Genomic DNA, 18,717 nt, shown 5'->3' on the forward strand with positions numbered 1-18,717 from the left:
GTCTCTCAAACTGTATGTTCATATTTACAGGAAGGAAAGAAGAAACGAAAAAAAAGAAAGAGAGAGAGAGAGAGAAAAAGGAAGGTATAAGCAACGATGACGTCAAACGACAATAACAAACGGACGTTCCACGACGACGAAACATAGACGACCGGGAATGACAATAAACTTACGATAAAAAGGAAAACGCAGATAAGTATTACTTATATAATTAACCGACAAAGAATATCTTTGTTGTTTCTTTAAAGTCCCGGCAAAAGTCAATATGACCCGATTGTGGACCTCCGCCCACCCCTCCCCCCCTTCCATACCGCTGTGTAGTGAGCACGCTGCAAAAGACAGGAACAGAAAGACAGACAAAGACAGACGCACGCAACCCGCCGTCCGTTCCCGTTTAGCCACGTTAGCCTATGAGCAGTGGTTCCCAAACTTTTTAGCTCAAGACCCAAAAGAGAAATTAGACGTTTGCCCGGGACCCAAACTAGCGAAAATAACAGATCTACAAGCTCACATCTACAGGCTTGTAGATCGACTATTTTCACTACTTGTCGAGCATTTTGTTTTCTAAATCATGGACTTTCTTCGATTCTTCATTCAATTATTAACGAAATTACTTCAATCATTGCATTTTCTTTTCATTTCGCGAGAATCATAGCTTTTTGGGGAATATCTTTTTTTTGCTAATGTTTTGAAATGAAAATAATAATTAAAAACAAACTGCAGGAAACCCATAAAAATGTGTCCGCGACCCACAAACGGGTCCCGACCCAGCGTGCTTGGGAACCAGTGGCCTACACTGTAGTATAGCATCTCTCACAAGGCAACAGACAGTCAGGGCGCGTATGAGACGTCGTCGCTGCTACCTTCCTGTCCCCCCCCGTCTCCCCCTCCATCGTCAAAAGCGTCCCTTTCTTTTCTCTTATCATTCTAGCGCGGCGTGCCGTCGAGGACGGACGAGGAGGAGGGCGTTCCGGGGGTGGCGGAGCGGGAGGAGGTGGTGTTGGCGGTGCCCGTGGTGGTGTTGTTGGGCGGGGTGGCGGCCAGCAGCGGGCTCCCGGCCCCGCTGCTGCTGCACGGGGTGCCCGGGGGGGCCGGGAGGACCCCGGGGGTCTCTGGCCCCCCGGGACCCCCCACTCCTCCTCCTCCGCCTCCCCCCTGCTGCTGCTGCTGCTGGCTGGCTTGCGGTTGCTGCTGCTGCTGCTGCTGCTGCTGACTTTGCTGTTGTTGCTGCTGCTGCTGCTGTTGCTGCTGTTGCTGGGCCTGCAGTGTCTGGCCACAGACGTGGTGGTGCTTCTCCCAGTCCTTGTGCTGGCAGAAGGAGCCGCAGTAGCGCGCCGTGTTGCAGCCGCTGCACGTCTCGCTGGCCTTGCGCCCGCAGTTCCAGCAGCTCTGCCGGAGAGAGAGAGAGAGAGCAGCGTTGATTTGAGGGACGTGCAGAGAATGTTAGAGAGGCAGGGGCTGAAACTTCTAAAAGGGCCTTTAGGTGGAAATATCGAAAGTAGAAGACCTCCAAGCTCACCACACGTTGCAGCGCGACACGATGTGAGCTTGGAGGTCGGCTATTTTCGGTGTGTGATACCACACTGAACTAAGCATTATCAAGTCAATACTGGAGATGTGGCGTAACGGCATGGATTTCTACACAGAGAGGGCAACATAAGATGCTGCATTCAGGTTCATGAGAGTTTGGACTAGACAATTCTCTTGAACGCTGCCTTCAGGTATGGCATGGAAAGAGGGCATTTGCATTTCTTTCACCAAAGTAAAATGTGCATTCATGGTCTGGAGAGGGCACTTTGTACAGATTATTAGGTCTACTATAGGCTAAGGGTGGTACAGAGTAGACAGACAGACAGATCCATCTCCGTCAGCGCAACACTGTCGGTGGCGGCTCCGGTTCTGAACGCTGAAAATAAATCTCACAATCTCACATTTGCAACACCCGAATGGAACCAGACATAAAATGGCTTGTCTTTTTGTTCAACTGGATCTATTCTCCACTAGTCCCTCCCTAACATTTCAGTCTACTTTTTATTTGTTGACAAAATTGCCAGTATATTTAGTCTTAGTTTTAGTCATCATAGCTTATAGTTTATCTCATTTTGATTTAGTTTTGTCAGTGAAAAGTGGTAGTCGAGAAACATTTTCCGTCATAGTTTTAGTCGACCAAATCAACACGAGAGAGAGGGGGTAAAAAAAGAATACAAATAAATAAAGGATTTACTGCCAGGACTTCAAGGACAATCAATGAGTCATGGAAGTGAACACATATTTGTTCTCCGTCAGTGCATTTGATTGAACCAGGATCTATGGCTACATATATTTCTGGAAATGCACAATGGATCAATTCTGCCTCTGGTTGCACAACAAAGCAAGTGAATGGTTGGGTAGCCGGGACTTGGGAAAAGGATCAAGGAAACAATAAAAGGCTTCACGTTGCGCCGTTTTGCTCCCACTGTTTGTTTCAAGTGTTTGGATCGACATTTTCGACCACGTCTGGATCGTCACCAAGATCCTGACAAAGATCCAGCCGGTGATCAAAACCAATCTACCCAGAAAGTCCAGATTAGCATCTCTGTATAGCAGACTGCACTTGACTAAACAAGGGGGGGGCCATGTTTGCAGCGCTTATACACTCCCAGCCGACCGCAGACGGATCAAAGGCCCCGAATCTCGCTTTCCGTGCGGCAGAGCAACCCTGACAGCTCCGTGGCATTCCCCGAAGGAAACAAATTTACAAAAAGAAAAAATACATTCTCCTTTTTTCGTTCTCTCTGGCTCCCGCAATTAATGTCAGATGTGAGCCGCATTTCCCTCTCGCTTAACTGATTAAACGTCAAGTTCTCTGATGGTGATTAGCAGCTCCTTCCCCATGGTTTCCTCTCTGCTGAATTGGTAGCACCTTTCTAAACATAGCTGATATACTGGAAGGCAGTGCTGGAAAGCAGGGGTCTTCAACGTTTTCAGGCCAAGGACCCCTTAGTTGAGAGAGAGATGAAGCAGGGACCCTCCACAACCTTTTCATAGATTCCATATTGTTTCATCGTTTGACAGCACAATCGTCAGTGTATTTTGGATTCATGTCAATTTGTGTTTTCGGATATTTAACCACTTGAACCGTCAATACTTAATAAACTTGACCTTTCACTCTGTAATTAGTCGGCTCTTTTTTCCCCCCCTACTACTAGCTCTTTGCCAAAAATAGCCGATCTACAAGCTCACAACGCCTCGCAGTGCGTTCTCAGAATAAGTCTATCAGTCTATCTATCATAATCTATCACACAAAGATTTGGAGGACCCCCTGTTGAAGACCCCTGGTGTAAAGTAAGTACGTACATTTACTCAAGTACTGTACTTACAGTAAGTACAATTTTGAGATACTTCCAATTTTTTCCAATTTCCAATACTTTTACATCTCAGAGGCAATTATTGTACTTTTACTGCACTACAATTATTTGAAAACTTTAGTTACTAGTTACTTACTATAGATGTTGATTATTATTACAAAACATACATTAACCACTTCAGCCCTAGATACATTTCAGCCATTTGAAAATAGCCGATCTACAAGCTCACAATGCATCACAATACATCACAATGCGACACATTGTGAGCTTGTAGATCGTCTATTTCCAAAAGATTTTTATACATTTTGATAACTTGAAATGGGACATTCTGCATAGTGAGTGCTTTTGGTACTTTAAGTACATTTTGATGCTAATACTTTTGTACTTTTAGTCAAGTACATTTCGAACACCAGACCTTTACTTGTAACAGAGTGTTTCTACAGTATTGATACTTTTACTTAAAGCTATACTTTGTAACTTTTCCAATAAAACAAATCTTAAAATTGTCCTAACTATTAAATCGCTAAAGTTATAGAATACCCACTCCGTGAATTTGTGTGCGTGCGACGTGCGCGTGCATACATCGGCTCGGGTGATGGTCCCGCATCATAACGTTAACGTGGTATGTGGTATTGTATAATCCAATTCAATGTGTGATCGCGTCGCTCAATTTTAAAAAAGCAATACCGCTACTGATCAGTAGTTGAGCAACTTCCATAGTATAGCTTTAAGTAAAACCTGAGTACTTTTCCCACAACTGCTGTAAGGGCAGAGAGACAGAGAGAGAGAGAGAGAGAGAGAGAGAGAGAGAGAGAGAGAGAGAGAGAGAGAGAGACTTGACTGGTCTTGCTTTGATCTCTCTCGCTCTCTCCCCCCTTTCCCTCCTGAGTCCACGATAACCTTGATTTGCAGTCAACGCCGTGAATAATTGTTTACCTCTTTGATATCTAAAGAGGTGCAGCCACTCTGCGTTGTTAATGTGAGGATCAGATCAAGCGGGCACTTCTCTGGCGTAGATAAGAATAATTACCAGGGGTCTTCTTCAACAGGGGGTTGGGACCCCTAGGGTTTCCTCAGAGTTTTTACATGGGGGGTTGCGATCGGAAACTTTATTTTAATGTTTTTATTATTAAACACTTGAACCCTAGCATCCCTATTCTGGGGGGAACATTTGCCTAAAGAAAATGTCGGTCAAGTATTGAGGGTTAAAGCAGGTAAATATCCAACTTTGAGGTATTTTTACTTTATTGGAGTATTTCCTATTTTCAGTATGTTTACTTCTACCCCATTACATATACAAATATTGTACTTTTATTTCCGCTACAATTATTCAATAAATTTAGTTACTAGTTACTTTATAGATTTGGATTATTATTACAAAACATACATTAACCACGTCAACCCTATACTGTACATAGTCCATTTGAAGATAGCCGATCTACAAGCTCTACAAGTTTGTAGATCTGCTGTTTTCAAAAGTTTTTTATACATTTCATACACGCGAAACCCGGTGAACTTTTTCAAAAATAGCAGATCTACAAGCTTGCAGTGCGGCACCTGAGCTTTATCTGCTATTTCTCACTGGTTAAAGCATTCAATAATTCTAGGCCTAAATACATTACTAAGTAAGACTTTTCTCCACCACTGGTCCACCCACCTCGCTGGAGTCCTCCTGCTGGTTGATGACGGAGATCGCGTCCTCGGCCGCCTGCCTCTTGGCCTCCGCCACCGTGCGCTCCATCTTGGCGCGCTCGCTGCTGATCATGTCGTGGGCCTTGCGCTCCGCCTCCGACACCGCCTTCTGCAGCTCCGACATGGCCTGGCGCTTCACTTCGTTCACCGCCTCCTCTGCAGCACACAGAGACAACAGGAGGAGGGAGCGTTAGTTTTTTTGCGGTCGGTACGTTTCATCTCCTACCCGTCTTCGCTCAGGGACTTTAGACACATTAGACCGGGGACTGGGAGGGGAGGCGAACTGGTGACCTTCTGATTATATTAACTTATTACATGGGTCTGTTTTTCTTTTCCTTTTTGGTTTTAACACACAGGATGCCATCATAGGGTTAATGGAATTCACCGGCGCGTGTGCGTGCGACGTGCGCGTGCATACATCGGCTCGGGTGATGGTCCCGCATCATAACGTTAACGTGGTATGTGGTATTGTATAATCCAATTCAATGTGTGATCGCGTCGCTCCATCGAGATATCATTGCGGGCAGGCCCCGTTCACATAACATGGAGCTTATAGCCTGGGCTGGCTTCCAATTTCGGGCTTTTGATCCGGTCGGGAGCGGATGGGATCCTACGTAATTCTGTAGTCAAAACGGACTACACTTTGGCAGGAAACACCAAACCGGAAACAGTTTTAACCCCTACTTGCGCATGCACAAACTACTTGCGCATGCGCTAACTGGGTTGAAACTGTTTCCGGTTTGGTGTTTCCTGCCAAAGTGTAGTCCGTTTTTAATACAAAATGACGTAGGAGCCCATCCGGTCTAGAACGACCTGTTTTGTAAACGAAGACCAGGCTTTCTCCCAGCAGAAAGCCTGGTGAGGCGAGGTTACATGGAGCTAGAATGAGGCTCTGTTTACCAGCGCTCTGCGCGCGTCATGCGCGTCGCGCATCATGACTCACCAGCGCGCGTCATCAGCGAGTGCCGCTGAGGCTTATGGGTAATGTAGTGTTTTTGCTAATCTGGCGATACATTTGTAATATTGATTATTATTTATTGATAGAAACGCCAGGAACGCCAATTTTGATATAAAGACGTTTCCAGACGTCGTTCTGGCTATTTTCGCAGCCAATGTGTTAAGATATGTTTTTGGGCTTTTATGCCTTTATTGACATGGAAGAGATGGGGAGTGACACGCAGCAAAGATCGGCACTCGAACCAGCGACACGCTGTCAGGCTGCACATAAGATTATCAGCACTTCCTGTTGTTTTCCAAGGCGACCGTGTTGCACTGGACGCACCTGGCATGCATTAATGGACTACTTTCATTACTGTAAAAGCAATGAAATTCTTCGTTATGTTGTTATGTTTGAGTCAATATGTTAATTCCTTTATTAAGTAGTGGTGTAACAAGTGGAATAATCAATGGGGAGTGGGTCATTATTGAGAAATAAACCTCTTCAAGGTGATTAGACCCCTCCGCTTAGGCCTATGTCTGCGTTTAATCGCCCTGGCTGGGTTGATTTCTCCATGATGACCTGCTCCCCATTGATTATCCCTCGCGTTTTAAAGTGTGTGCTTTAACCCATTCAGGCCGGGTACACATTTTAGTGTATGGGAGGGGCTTACAGTACATGTACAGTATGTATCAACATATTTGTTTTTGTAGGCTAATTTCGGATTTGGGCCTAACTATAGGTCTAAAGCCCGTATCAGAGTGTACGGTGGAGACCTATCCACCGCAAATTTGAGGTGGAAAGCTTTCCACCTCAAGTCAGAAAATAAGTGCAGGCCATCATAGTCACGGCCCACGGTGAAGTCCTTTACCCCGCCTAGACCGGTTCAGGTCGACCAATCAGTGAACGGGATGTAGAGCCTGTCTGTCTGATAGTAAAAACAGAGAGATGTGTCGTTACTCACGGTGTAAAGCTCTCCACCGTGAGGAATGATGTAACGTTGTAGTTTCATGACTCAAAAAGACTCGAAAAGACTACACCGCGGTGTATAGCCTTCCACCGCGGACCCGACTATGATACAGGCTTAATGGGTTAAAACACCACAAACGCATATCCAAATGAACACCGCATTTGGATTTCACCAGTGTCACTGTCACTGTCCTTTGGCTTTGTAGGGCAGAGGGACAGCGTGTCCTGGCCTGTCACAGAACGTGGAGCGGCCTCAGGCAGGATGGATCAGGAGGGGACAGGGAGGTTACGGGGACTGTTCTGTGACAGAACAGGTTGAGTCCCCACTGTGACCGCTGTGTCCTTCACAAAGCCACTGAACAACCAACCACACAAGCACGCACGCACGCACGCACAGGGTTGCCACAATTAGCTGAAATGTCCACAAATCCTGCTCTTAACATTAGGGATGGGAGGATATGAAAATTTCATATCACGATTATTGTGACAAAAGAAATCGCGATTTATGATATTATCGCCTGGGACGGAACATTTGCCAAAACATAGCAGATCTACAAGCTCACACGATCGGCTATGTTTTGGCAAAGACATTTGATAGAGAGTAAAAAAAAAAGACTGTATCAAGTACGTATATTATAAGTACCTTTTACCAATTGTAGAGGGTTTAAATGGTACGATTATTATCGTGAGTGTTTTTCATCCCTATTTAACATGAACCCTTGCATCCCTATAGGCGAAAATAGCACATCTACAAGCTCACGACACGTCGCCAAATGACACATTGTGAATTTTTACATTTTTCGGGAAAGAGATTTGATGTAGAGGGGAACAAATAAGTATACCCCTGGGGCACACCAAGTATGGGTGGCTGGTTTTGACAAACGCTTGTCTTTTGAACATGCCTGCATTTATTTTCTCATGAAAGTACCCAGAACCATATAGCTATACAATGAGACAGTGTTCTGTGTCTTAATACCTATTCCTTAATAATAATAATAATAATACAAAAGTAAGGCAAGGTTTTAAGTGATAACAGTGATATCTAGGACAGTGATTCCCAAAAGATTCTCTACACAACCTCAGTGGACTGGTTGCTTGACTGTGAGAGAAGGAACACATCCTTTTGAAGTATGACATGAAAACTACTGTCAGGGGTGCTTTTGCAAGACTAACCTTAATCCTCCATACCGTATGTATTCATGTCTATCATAAGGCTGCTATTTCAAAGGTCTACCCACACTTATACAGAATGCCTCTCACGTTTTTTACAACAAGGGTTCCCGTTTTAGATTGTAATTAGAGAAAAGAAAAGTGTTAAAATATTTTCATTTACTCCTTTCTATAATTTTAGCCATTTTGATTACTTTGAATTTCAGTGGTTAGGGGGCATGTGTGCAAGTGGCTAAATATGTATTTTCAGAAGCAATAAGCCCATTCCCAAGATGCACCACAATCTTTCACGGGGAGATGTGACTCATGGGGGCTAGTAGTGTTACTGTAAAGAAATCACCAGCTTATTGTGTCTAAAAAATACATATTTAGCCACTTGCAGGCATGCCCCCAACCACTGAAATCAAGGTAATTAAAATCACTGAAACGATAGAAAGAAGTAAATGAAAACATTTTAACACTCATCTTTTATTTTCTCTATCTAAAATATGAACCCTTGTCGTAAAAACAAAAAACTAAGTTGTCCTTTATGTTCATGATTGTTTTCGTAATGGTAACCCATTGTTGCCTAATATTTATGCATTTCTGCGTAATTTTCATCATGCTTTGTCTAATGTTCATCTACTTCTTCGGCCTAATGTTTATCTATTCATGGCTAATCTTCCTCCATCCTGTAATATCGTGTTGCACCTGTCTATTGGCTTGGGAGCTCAGGAAGCGATATTAATCGTCTGAGAGCTAAATCCAGCGTAATGACGAGCTTTGCATACCTCTGACTAATTAGTAGACATTCGCCACAGTGGCGGCGGTGGCGCGTTTAATTGGTTTGATCCACTAAAGAGACGGATGCATGATGTGCATGAAGTTGACCAACTGGAAGGAATAAATAAATTGTGGTAGATTTTAGCCTTTGATAAAGATGCGTGACTAAATAAAAAGCTACTTTTTATTTTAAATGTGGTATAAAACGTCCATAAAGCGAGCACCAGGCAATTAATCCCAGGTAAATACTTTAGAAAATGTGCTTTGGGGTATTTTCCACTTGTATAATCAACACTGTCGGGCAGAAACCTTGTATCTCCAAGTTTCAAATGTGTATGTTTCTTTCGCAAAGTAAGGCACTGCTTCACCATACAAGACTGTCGTACAAAACTAATGAAAATAGCAGATCTACAAGCACACGTGCGAGGCGTTGTGTGCTTGTAGATCGTCTATTTCCACTGTTTTAAATCATTTTTAAAACGATAAATACAAGGTTTCCACCCAACAACAACGACAATATTTGTGCGCGCATTGCCGTAACCTTGCCGCGTGGGCGTCAAGCGCCGGAATTCCAACCCAGACGTCAAAGACGGAAAGCGAGGGCTTTTTTTTTTTTGTTTTTTTGTTTGCTCCCATCAAGCCTGTAACTCGACTAATTGTGTATGCAAATCAGGCAATTTATATTTAAATTATGCATTTCCATTGTGATCCCAGAGGCCCGCGCTGCGGCGCGGCAGAGTGGGAAGCCGGCAGGACACCGCCGCGCAAGGCGCTTGAATATTTATCACCGGCGGTAAACATTTTTGCCCATTCCAAACAGATGTATTCGCCGCGGCACTCCATTGTGTTAAGAAGCCCTATTTTGCAATTCTCACCGGGGTCACATTTAAATCAGCCCCCCTCTCCTCGGCGAGGGAGGAAAAAAATAATTCGAGTGAAATGGAAGAGGATGCTCGCAATAAATGTTGACGAAAATACAAAGAAACGCAGAGAGAGACAGAGAATGTTGAATGATTCACCGTTTGTCCCAGAGACAAGAGGTACTACATGTATGTAAGGCTTTATGGCTAGGCTATGAAGTGATTACCTGTCCTCCTTATAGGAGCTTAAACACTCTCTACCTGGCATGCATAGTGTGGGAGGTGGTATATACTAGGGCATTAACGACTTGTGATTTTTGCAAGTCGACTCAACTCAGTAAAAAGTTGAGTTGCAGTTGACTTTATCGTTTCATGACGTCATCACATCACACAGACACACCAATTATTTTGGGGGGTCCCCAAATGATTAACTTAATGTGCAATGTGTCAAATATATAGAGGCAGAAATTGTGAAAATAGACGATCTACATGCTTACAACGCCTCGCATCGCGAGGCGTTGTGAGCATGTAGATCTGCTATTTTCACAATAGAACCATGTTATACCAAATGTAATGTAGCACTGTAATATTGGATCATTGCGTCCTTGACAATGAGCAATCCTGTTTGAATGCTTTACAGACGCACACATGGAGCAAAGATAATGATAGAAAAGAATTATGCTGTTTTATGTTGACATTCTACTGTTTATTGCGACCGTAGGTCGCAGTTTACTATCAGAACTGTCACAGTCCAGACGGGTAACGTCTGACACTGTGGTTCCCCTGACACATCACTGTGACATCACAGGTGACATCACATTGATGTCAGATACTCAGAGCAGGGATCTCCATATATGGGCATAATCAGGTGCCATCACAGTGATGTCAGATACTCAGAGCAGGGATCTCCATATAAAAGGGATTGTATGTATGATGTCAGATGTCATAGACGTCTAGGACTTTCACATAACACAGTAAGCATGTTTGGGGTCTCACAGCAATATCTCCATATACAGTACATGGATCTCCATATATGGGTACCAGGGGTCTCCATATATGGGTAACTGGTCCGATATACATCTCTGGCCAGATGGCCTTGACATGGCGCGACCTCGCTTGTCGCCCTTAGGCATCTTACTGGTATTGACATGCATCCCTTGCAGGGACAGACACGTCTGGGGGGAGGGGGAGGGGTTCTCCCCCTCGGAGCTCTTAATTGATCCCTTTGAACTTCGAAGGGGTTGTGCACTGAGTTGATCGATTGAGCTATTAAAGTGTCAAAGTCATTATGTGTTCGTTAGTGCTCTCTAGTCAATGAATGCTTCAAAAACAGCAATCACTTTGATAACCTGTCAGAGAGGGGAGGGAGTAAGGGGAGTGTGTGTGCACACACAGATCTGAAAAGCCACCTAGTTTGCCTTTAAAGCAGCACTGTGTAACTGTTTAATGAATCAAATGTATATGTGTCCAATCTGAACGGTAGAGTATAAGAATATAAGTTATACAATCTGTACGGTAGAGTATGTAAGAATATAAGTTATACAATCGGGGAGGTTGTATTTTGTCTCCCTGCTCTTTCATTGAGACATTTAGATTGTGTCAAAGGTCATGCTCTCACCTAGACACAGGATCTGACACGAATAGCGAAAATAGCCAATATTCAAGGTTGTAGATCGGCGGCTATTCCTGCTATTTTCGAAGTGGTTTAAATGTCATGGATTCACGCCAGACCACTCCTCGCATTACAACCATATCAGTCGATATCAGTCCAAAAAACGCGTGCCGTACCGAACGGCACGAATCTTCTCTGCGTCTGTGATTGAGCTGAATTGTTAAAGCGGGGTGGTTTTGTCTTTAACCCCACTGTGATGGCCGCACTCGCTGAAAATTGCCCGGGCTGCTCCTGGGCGATACGCCTCGATGTCGGGACGGAAACCTTGTATGTCCAAAACTGTTACTTTTCAGTACCTTTTGTTCCAATGGATTGAATTAGTAATTCTATCACAAGCTCTTCTTAATGCTTTTCCTTGCTTCAATATTTGTGTTGTTGTCGGGTAAACCTTGTAAGTCCAAAATCGTTCCATTTGTATTATTATTCTCAAAATGTCACGAGGCTTTGTGAGCTTGTAGGTCTGCTATGTAAAAAAAAATACATAAAAAGGAGATAGAATGTTTCTGCCTGATGGCAAAGAATTGTAAAACAAACAGACATACATTTCACTTTTAAATGCTTCAAGCATAGCAGAAACAGCAAGCTTTGTAGAACAGCTTTTCTTAATACTTTCGTGTGACTACTGTAGTATGACAAGTAGGGGATTGATTGACCAAAGAAGCAATATCGGAGATACAAGGTTTCTGGCCCGGCGGCAGCCACGATGTATGCCTCGCGCGTGGAGCTGTGATTACACACCAAACGCTTCAGATGGAAGATCGATCAAGAGGCGACGAGGATGGGGCGCGGGGGAGAGCTGCCGCCGCAGTCCCGACGGTGACACTCAATTCAATTTAAATGCATATTACTTGTTCGCCACTATCTCACACACCATCATGCTTGGTCAAGCAAGGGGACAATTTCTTTTCTCCGGGGGGCTTAAAAAGCAGATATACTGCTGGTTCGCCCGGCGGTGAATACAAAACGAGATTCCCCCGGATTCCTCTTCCAAGAGAATTCTCTCTCTTCTCGAGTCTCTCGGCGGCTGCCGATAATGGCAATTCCAGCTGCGGCAGTTTTTTTTTTTTTTCTTTTCTCTGAATCTCTGTTTCTGTGCACGCTGCATAAATGAAAGCTGTATCGTCAATAAATTTGAAAGTTATTAGGTTTTTTTTAAACACATTCGCAGCACTCGATCTCAAAACTCACTCATCACCAAGGGCGTTACGCAGTAAAACTCTCAGTGTAGATTAATCGATTTCTATCTCTGACAGTGTACAAATATAAAGCTTCTCAGAGAGGGTACAAATGTAACTAAATGGACCCTCACAGGTCGATTTGGTTTCATTTGTACACTCAATTTTACTATAGACAGAAACGCTGTCTACAGAAAGTGCTATTAGACAGCGTTCATGCCACTATTTGTCGCACTCCACTCCACATCGCAACACCTTAGTTGCATAAGGATCCTTATCTCCCTGAGTTTCCTATAAGTCAGCTGTGTTCATCTATGCAACTTTTTAGGAGAGAAAAAAAGAAATCCTTCCCAAATCCAAACAGAAGCCACCACTGTCATTAATTCATTATTCATTATGGGTCAAATGTTTCGAGGATATTTTGGAAAGGACATGCTGCCTGAAATGGGATGTAACATATCGCCAGTGCCGGAGTCCTTCCTCAGCATGAAAGTATATACCAGTAGTTAAAAACATACACATGAAAGATTATATCAAAAAATTACTTTTAGTTTAATTGAAAAAAAGGTTACACAGTATGACTGTAACACCCTGGAATGTACAGTGCACCCAAAACAGCCCCGTATCAAAATGTGATCCGACATCTAGCTTCTGTATTTTTAACCCATTTAGGCCTAGAATTATTGAATGCTTTAACTGTTGAAAAATAGCAGATATACAAGCTCACAGCGCGGCACCGAGTGCCGCACTGCGAGCTTGTAGATCTGCTATTTTTGAAAAAGTCGTGAAAATGTGTGCAAATCTTTGAATGTATTTTCAAAGCGAACTTTTGTAACTAAAATTTTGCTTCTGGGTGGTCCCCGGAACTAAATATTTTGAGATGGGGGTCTGTGGCCAAATTCATATCATTTTGGGGGTCCTTCAAATGAAAAGGTTTGAGAACCACTGACATGGTAGTCTCTCAAGAACAGACTAACTGAGCTCCATTTAAGTGAAAAGGAACTTTTCTCTGACGATGGCTGGTCAGATTGCTGACCTAGAAACATAGGTTTTTCAAAAAATCTTAGAAGGATTCAAAAAACACTTATAGTCGGGTCAAAATTCTAATTTTCAAGATTTTTCAAAAATAGCAGATCTACAAGCTCGCAGCGCGGCACTCGGTGCCGCGCTGCGAGCTTGTATATCTGCTGTTTTTCAATAGTTAAAGCATAAAATAATAATACACTATAATGTGTACACGTTCTAAATGGGTTTTAATAGTCCGACCACTGGGTTAACTGTAAGAGCTACTTAAGCTCCTTGTTCGGCCAGAGCAGTAAAACCCCTTTTATGACCTGACATCATATTTGGAATGCGCCGAGCGGGGCTTTGGCTCTCCGACACTATCTTTGTACTTCCTACACAAATGCTTCTCCAACAGCGGAGAGACCGGAGCCCGGTTTATGCTCGGCGGCGCGGCGGTGTCGTGCGCTGAAAACAATCTATAAGCCCACAACACGGCGTGGACATGGTGCGTTGCGGGCTTGTACGTCGGCTATATATTTGGCCGCGCCACGCCGTCGTACGCTGGAGCGTGAATTAGGCTTAAGACGTGAATCCAAGGCTATACCGCGGATGGAGACAGCAGACCACTTGTGTGTGTGTGTGTGTGTGTGTGTGTGTGTGTGTGTGTGTGTGTGTGTGTGTGTGTGTGTCTGTGTGTGTACGTGTGTGTGCGTGCGTGCGGGTGTGTGTTTGTGTGTGTGTGTGTGTGTGTGTGTGTGTGTTGTGAAAGACGTGCGGGTGAATTACATGACCTTAATTTCCTCACAGAGCTAACTGGAAGAAAAAACTACTGGGGAAAATGTGAGATAATGTGTGCATGTATGTGTGTGTGTGTGTGTGTGTGTGTGTGTGTGTGTGTGTGTGTGTGTGTGTGTGTGTGTGCGTGCGTGCCTGCGTGCCTGTGTGTGCGTGTGTGCGTGTGTGCGTGTGCGTGCGTGCGTGTGAGTGTTTCGGCTCACCAGCTTTCTTCCAGATCTCTTCCGGTACATAACCGGAAGATACAGGCCGATGCATCAGTTCTCTGTGAATATCTGCACACGCACGCACGCACGCACGCAGGCACGCACACACACACAGACAGAGGAAAATCCCGCTTCAGTTAAAGACTCGAAAGAACAGAACACAGTTAAAATACTGAGTGGTAATTTAATTCCCGAGAGTCTAAAATTAGACCCTCGTGCCAAGGCAGCGCAAATGTGTTTTGAAATCGCATAATAATTCCCGTATAATTCTACAGAAAAACATACAAGTGTGGTGTGATAAATATAATGCAATGGCAGAAGTACACGATAGGTCTGGCCTTTAATCATGTTATTATAACATAATTATGTTGGATGTGACAATCTCAGAAGAATACGGCAAATGTAAAACAGATGCGACCATTTTTTTTTAATTCTATCAGTAATTTACATAACGATTCTTTGCTGGCACATGGGAGACCTAAATCATTGTTATTTTTATTAGCTGCAGCTGGGTTGCTTACATCACAGTGTACCAAGGCGGGTCTGGCATGTTTCTTTTTTTTTTTCTTTTTTTTTTAAATTCTGACTTTCATTGAGGTTTTTAGTCACTTCTTGCTGCAATTTTATTTCATTTTAGGTTTTAAAGAGATTTGATATACATATTTTCAAAACATATTAATGAAAAATTATGATATAAAGGGTTTTGCAATTATTTGGCGACTCACATGCAATACCCTTGCGGCCCCGGCCCACTGGTTGAGAACCACTAATATACAGAAATTACAGCTGTGCTGCTGAAATGTGATATACACATACAGTATAAACATGCCTGGCCTTGCCTTAACCTCCAAAGTGGCTTGGCCGTCACTTTAAATAATATCCATAAATATATAGGCTGTTTCCCATGTGAATGCTTGGGAAGTAAAGACTTGGGTCCTTGGTAGTTCAGACTTGCAAGTTCGCCTCGGGAGTAAGAAAGAACTTCCGAGGACGGGAGGACGCAAGTCGGCGATTCTGGCTGCGATGAGGTGAAAGGCATTCTGGGTAATTTGCTGTGGAAAATCTACACAAGTCAGCTCCGATGCATCCTCGGTATAGTGGGCGGATCAAGTTCACATCCGGGAATTTGGTCTCTACTTGGTCAAATGTAGACTTGAGATTGGAATGGTAATTGGGCAGCGACTGATGACGTATCACAAGTTCACGAGGACGAGACAAGTAGAGACAAGCATTCAAATTGAGAAACAGCCATAGACTCTATGCACAGCAGCCATATTGGAAAGATATTGGGGCCTCTTCCTTACTTCCTTCACAGGCGTTACCAATTATGCTGATTAAGGATCTGTTCCGTTTAGTGTAGCACAGTGGTTCTCAAACTTTTGAATTTCAAGTACATGTAGGCTACAAATCCATGTGTACACTCTCAGAGTTACACACCCGTAAGGAATTTGGTTCCTCCTCATCACAAAACCATAGTTTTGTGGGTCTGTTTTTAGCCCAAGGAATGCTTTTCATGCTATGTTTTTCATGCTTGCAATGGATTCAGAAAATCCCTTGTTAGACGCCTCACATGCTACTTAAAGAAGATTTTTTGGGGGGTCTTTTTTTTCCTGTATAGTATGTGAATGGGTAGGTGCAAGAAATCATTAATTGACCACCATGGGACATTAGTTGACCACGGCAACAAGAAGAAATCATAACTAGACACCATAAGGGTCCTAAAAAAACAGGTTTCTAAAAAATGTCGTTCGGATGTTGGTGGAGCCTCTCTCCTACCCTACTTTCTGTCTGACCAGAATGTAATACAGCCTTAATTAGTATATTTGGTAAGTGTTCCAAATGGCTGCTGTGCATACAGTCTAGACTAGAGCTGAATAGCTGGCGTGCCAGCTAGCAACCTGGTGTGGCGTTGTCCTGCGCGGCGGGGCTCTGCCGCGCCTGTCCGCCGCCGCCCGCCACCACGCCCTTCTTGAGCTCCTCGGCGTCGCTGTAGCGGCGGATCCAGTAGTTGAGCTCCTCGCGGTCGGCCTCCTGGCAGCGCCGCAGCACTGTCAGCGAGCGCCGCGTCTTCTCCACCATGTCCATGATGCAGTTCAGCAGCTGCAGGGGACGGAGACAGAGACAGTGGTGGACAAAGTACTGTTTTAGTTTTCTTTTGTTGATGTGGAATATTATAGGAATTGTCCTACTTTTGGGGTTGAATCGTTTGGGTGGGAGCTTGTCTTGTCTGTTTGTATTGTATTGTATTGTATTGTATTGTATTGTATTGTATTGTATTGTATTGAATTCAATAAGGACCCCCTCGAAAATGAGATGGTGCATATCAAGGGGTTTATCCTTCCAATAAAGGTACTATACTTCACATTGTCGCTGTTGGGCAGACAAACCTTGTATGTCCAAAAGCCATTTGTTTTGTATTTATCATTTTAAAAAGGATTTAAACTAGCGAGGCGTTGTGTGTGTGTAGATCCGCTAGAATCTCGCTTTGGAAACCGTGTCATTCTCATCCAGGTCAATATGTGGTGGACTAACAATACTTCGGGTGGTCTCAGGGAACTATAGATATACGATTCATGAAGAAAATAGAAACTTTGGCACAGCCAAAATAAGCGCTTTTGGACGAGTCGCACCAGCGCCATTTTAGCGCCATTTATGACAAAAGGCAAATTAAGGGGGGATATGTTTTGGTCTGTATTTCCCCTTTAGCTCTATTAGATCCTCAAACTGTCAGTCAAACCACATAACTCCAACTTGTGGAGATAGTATTTTTTTCCATCATTGATGAGGAAGGCAGACGGAAAATCAATCGGGCGAAAAGAGCAAGAATCCCAAAATATCGAATTTTTATTCTTTCTGGAATACGGACATTTCCGTCACATATCCTGACTTTTTTTGATATGCACTATATCTGGTCAAATATGAACCAAATATACATCATGAAGACAATATGGTGTACTAGGATACAAGCAAATATTTTATTTTTGTCATATATATGTTCTGTAAATGACCTTAGGTCATATCTGTAAATATCTGATCACAATATTCTTTCTAGAATACTTGATGTGTCAAATATTGAGTTCATATATGACCTAAAGTCATATCTTTACAGTGGATCTGCTAGAGAATACTGACCATTTCTGAGGCATATTTAAGGTTTTGTTGACATCAACCATATCTTATCAAATATGGACAAAGTATACATCTCCTTGTCATATACAAAGTATGCATATACGTAATGAAGTAAAATATGAATATACTGACAGCATATTTTGACAAGAATAATGGCAACATCTGTAGCATATATCATCAACGATTTTCATATCAAATATACTTACTACAGATTTTGCCATTTGGCATGTTTTGTGTGAGATATTTAACTGATATTGATAGGTCATGAAACAGAGCATTTCTGATGCATATATGAGTTCCATAAAAATGCCATATCTGGTCAAATATGAACCAAATATATATCATGGAGACAAATCTTGTACTAAGATACAGGCGTAATTTTAATTTTGTCAAGTATATGTTCCATAAATTACCTCAGGTCATATCTGGAAATATCTGATCATAATATTTTTTCTAGAATACTTGATGTGTCAAATAGTGAGTTCATATATGACCTAAAGTCATATCTTTACAGAGGATCTGCTAGAGAATACTGACCATTTCTGATGCATGTTTAAGGTTTTGTTGACATCAACCATATCTTATCAAATATGGATGAAGTATACATCTCCTTGCCATATACAAAGTATGAATATATGTAATGCAGTATATATGAATATACTGACACCCTATTTAGATTAGAATGATGGCAATATCTGTAGCATATATAATCAACGATTTTCATATCAAATATACTCACTACAGATTTTGCCATTTGGCATGTTTTGGGTGAGATATTTAACTGATATTGATGGGTCATGAAACAGAACATTTCTGATGCATATCCTAGGTTCCATGGAAATGCTAGATCTGGTCAAATATGAACCCAATATACATCATGAAGACAATATGTTGTACTAGGATACAAACAACATTTTATTTTTGACATGTATATGTTCTGTAAATAACCTCAGGTCATATCTGGAAATATCTGATCATAATATTCTTTATAGAATACT

General features: G+C 42.8%; 1 protein-coding gene across 1 annotated transcript in view; it reads right to left on the reverse strand.

Annotated features, from left to right (window-relative positions):
• Nucleotides 1–927: 927 nt before the first annotated feature.
• Nucleotides 928–18,717, reverse strand: part of runx1t1 (RUNX1 partner transcriptional co-repressor 1) — a gene marked incomplete at its 3' end in the record, with an annotated part of 176,398 nt that continues 158,608 nt past the window's right edge. The window contains exons 8-12 of the mRNA XM_080735339.1: nt 16,489–16,690; nt 14,588–14,659; nt 5,005–5,195; nt 1,160–1,389; nt 928–1,069 (exon numbers count right to left, since the gene is read on the reverse strand). Of these exons, the coding sequence (XP_080591465.1) occupies nt 928–1,069; nt 1,160–1,389; nt 5,005–5,195; nt 14,588–14,659; nt 16,489–16,690 (837 nt within the window). The remainder of the gene's footprint in view (nt 1,070–1,159; nt 1,390–5,004; nt 5,196–14,587; nt 14,660–16,488; nt 16,691–18,717) is intronic.

This window comes from Nannobrachium achirus (genome assembly GCF_963921795.1).
Source record: "Nannobrachium achirus genome assembly, chromosome: 10".
Taxonomy (NCBI): Eukaryota; Metazoa; Chordata; class Actinopteri; order Myctophiformes; family Myctophidae; genus Nannobrachium; species Nannobrachium achirus.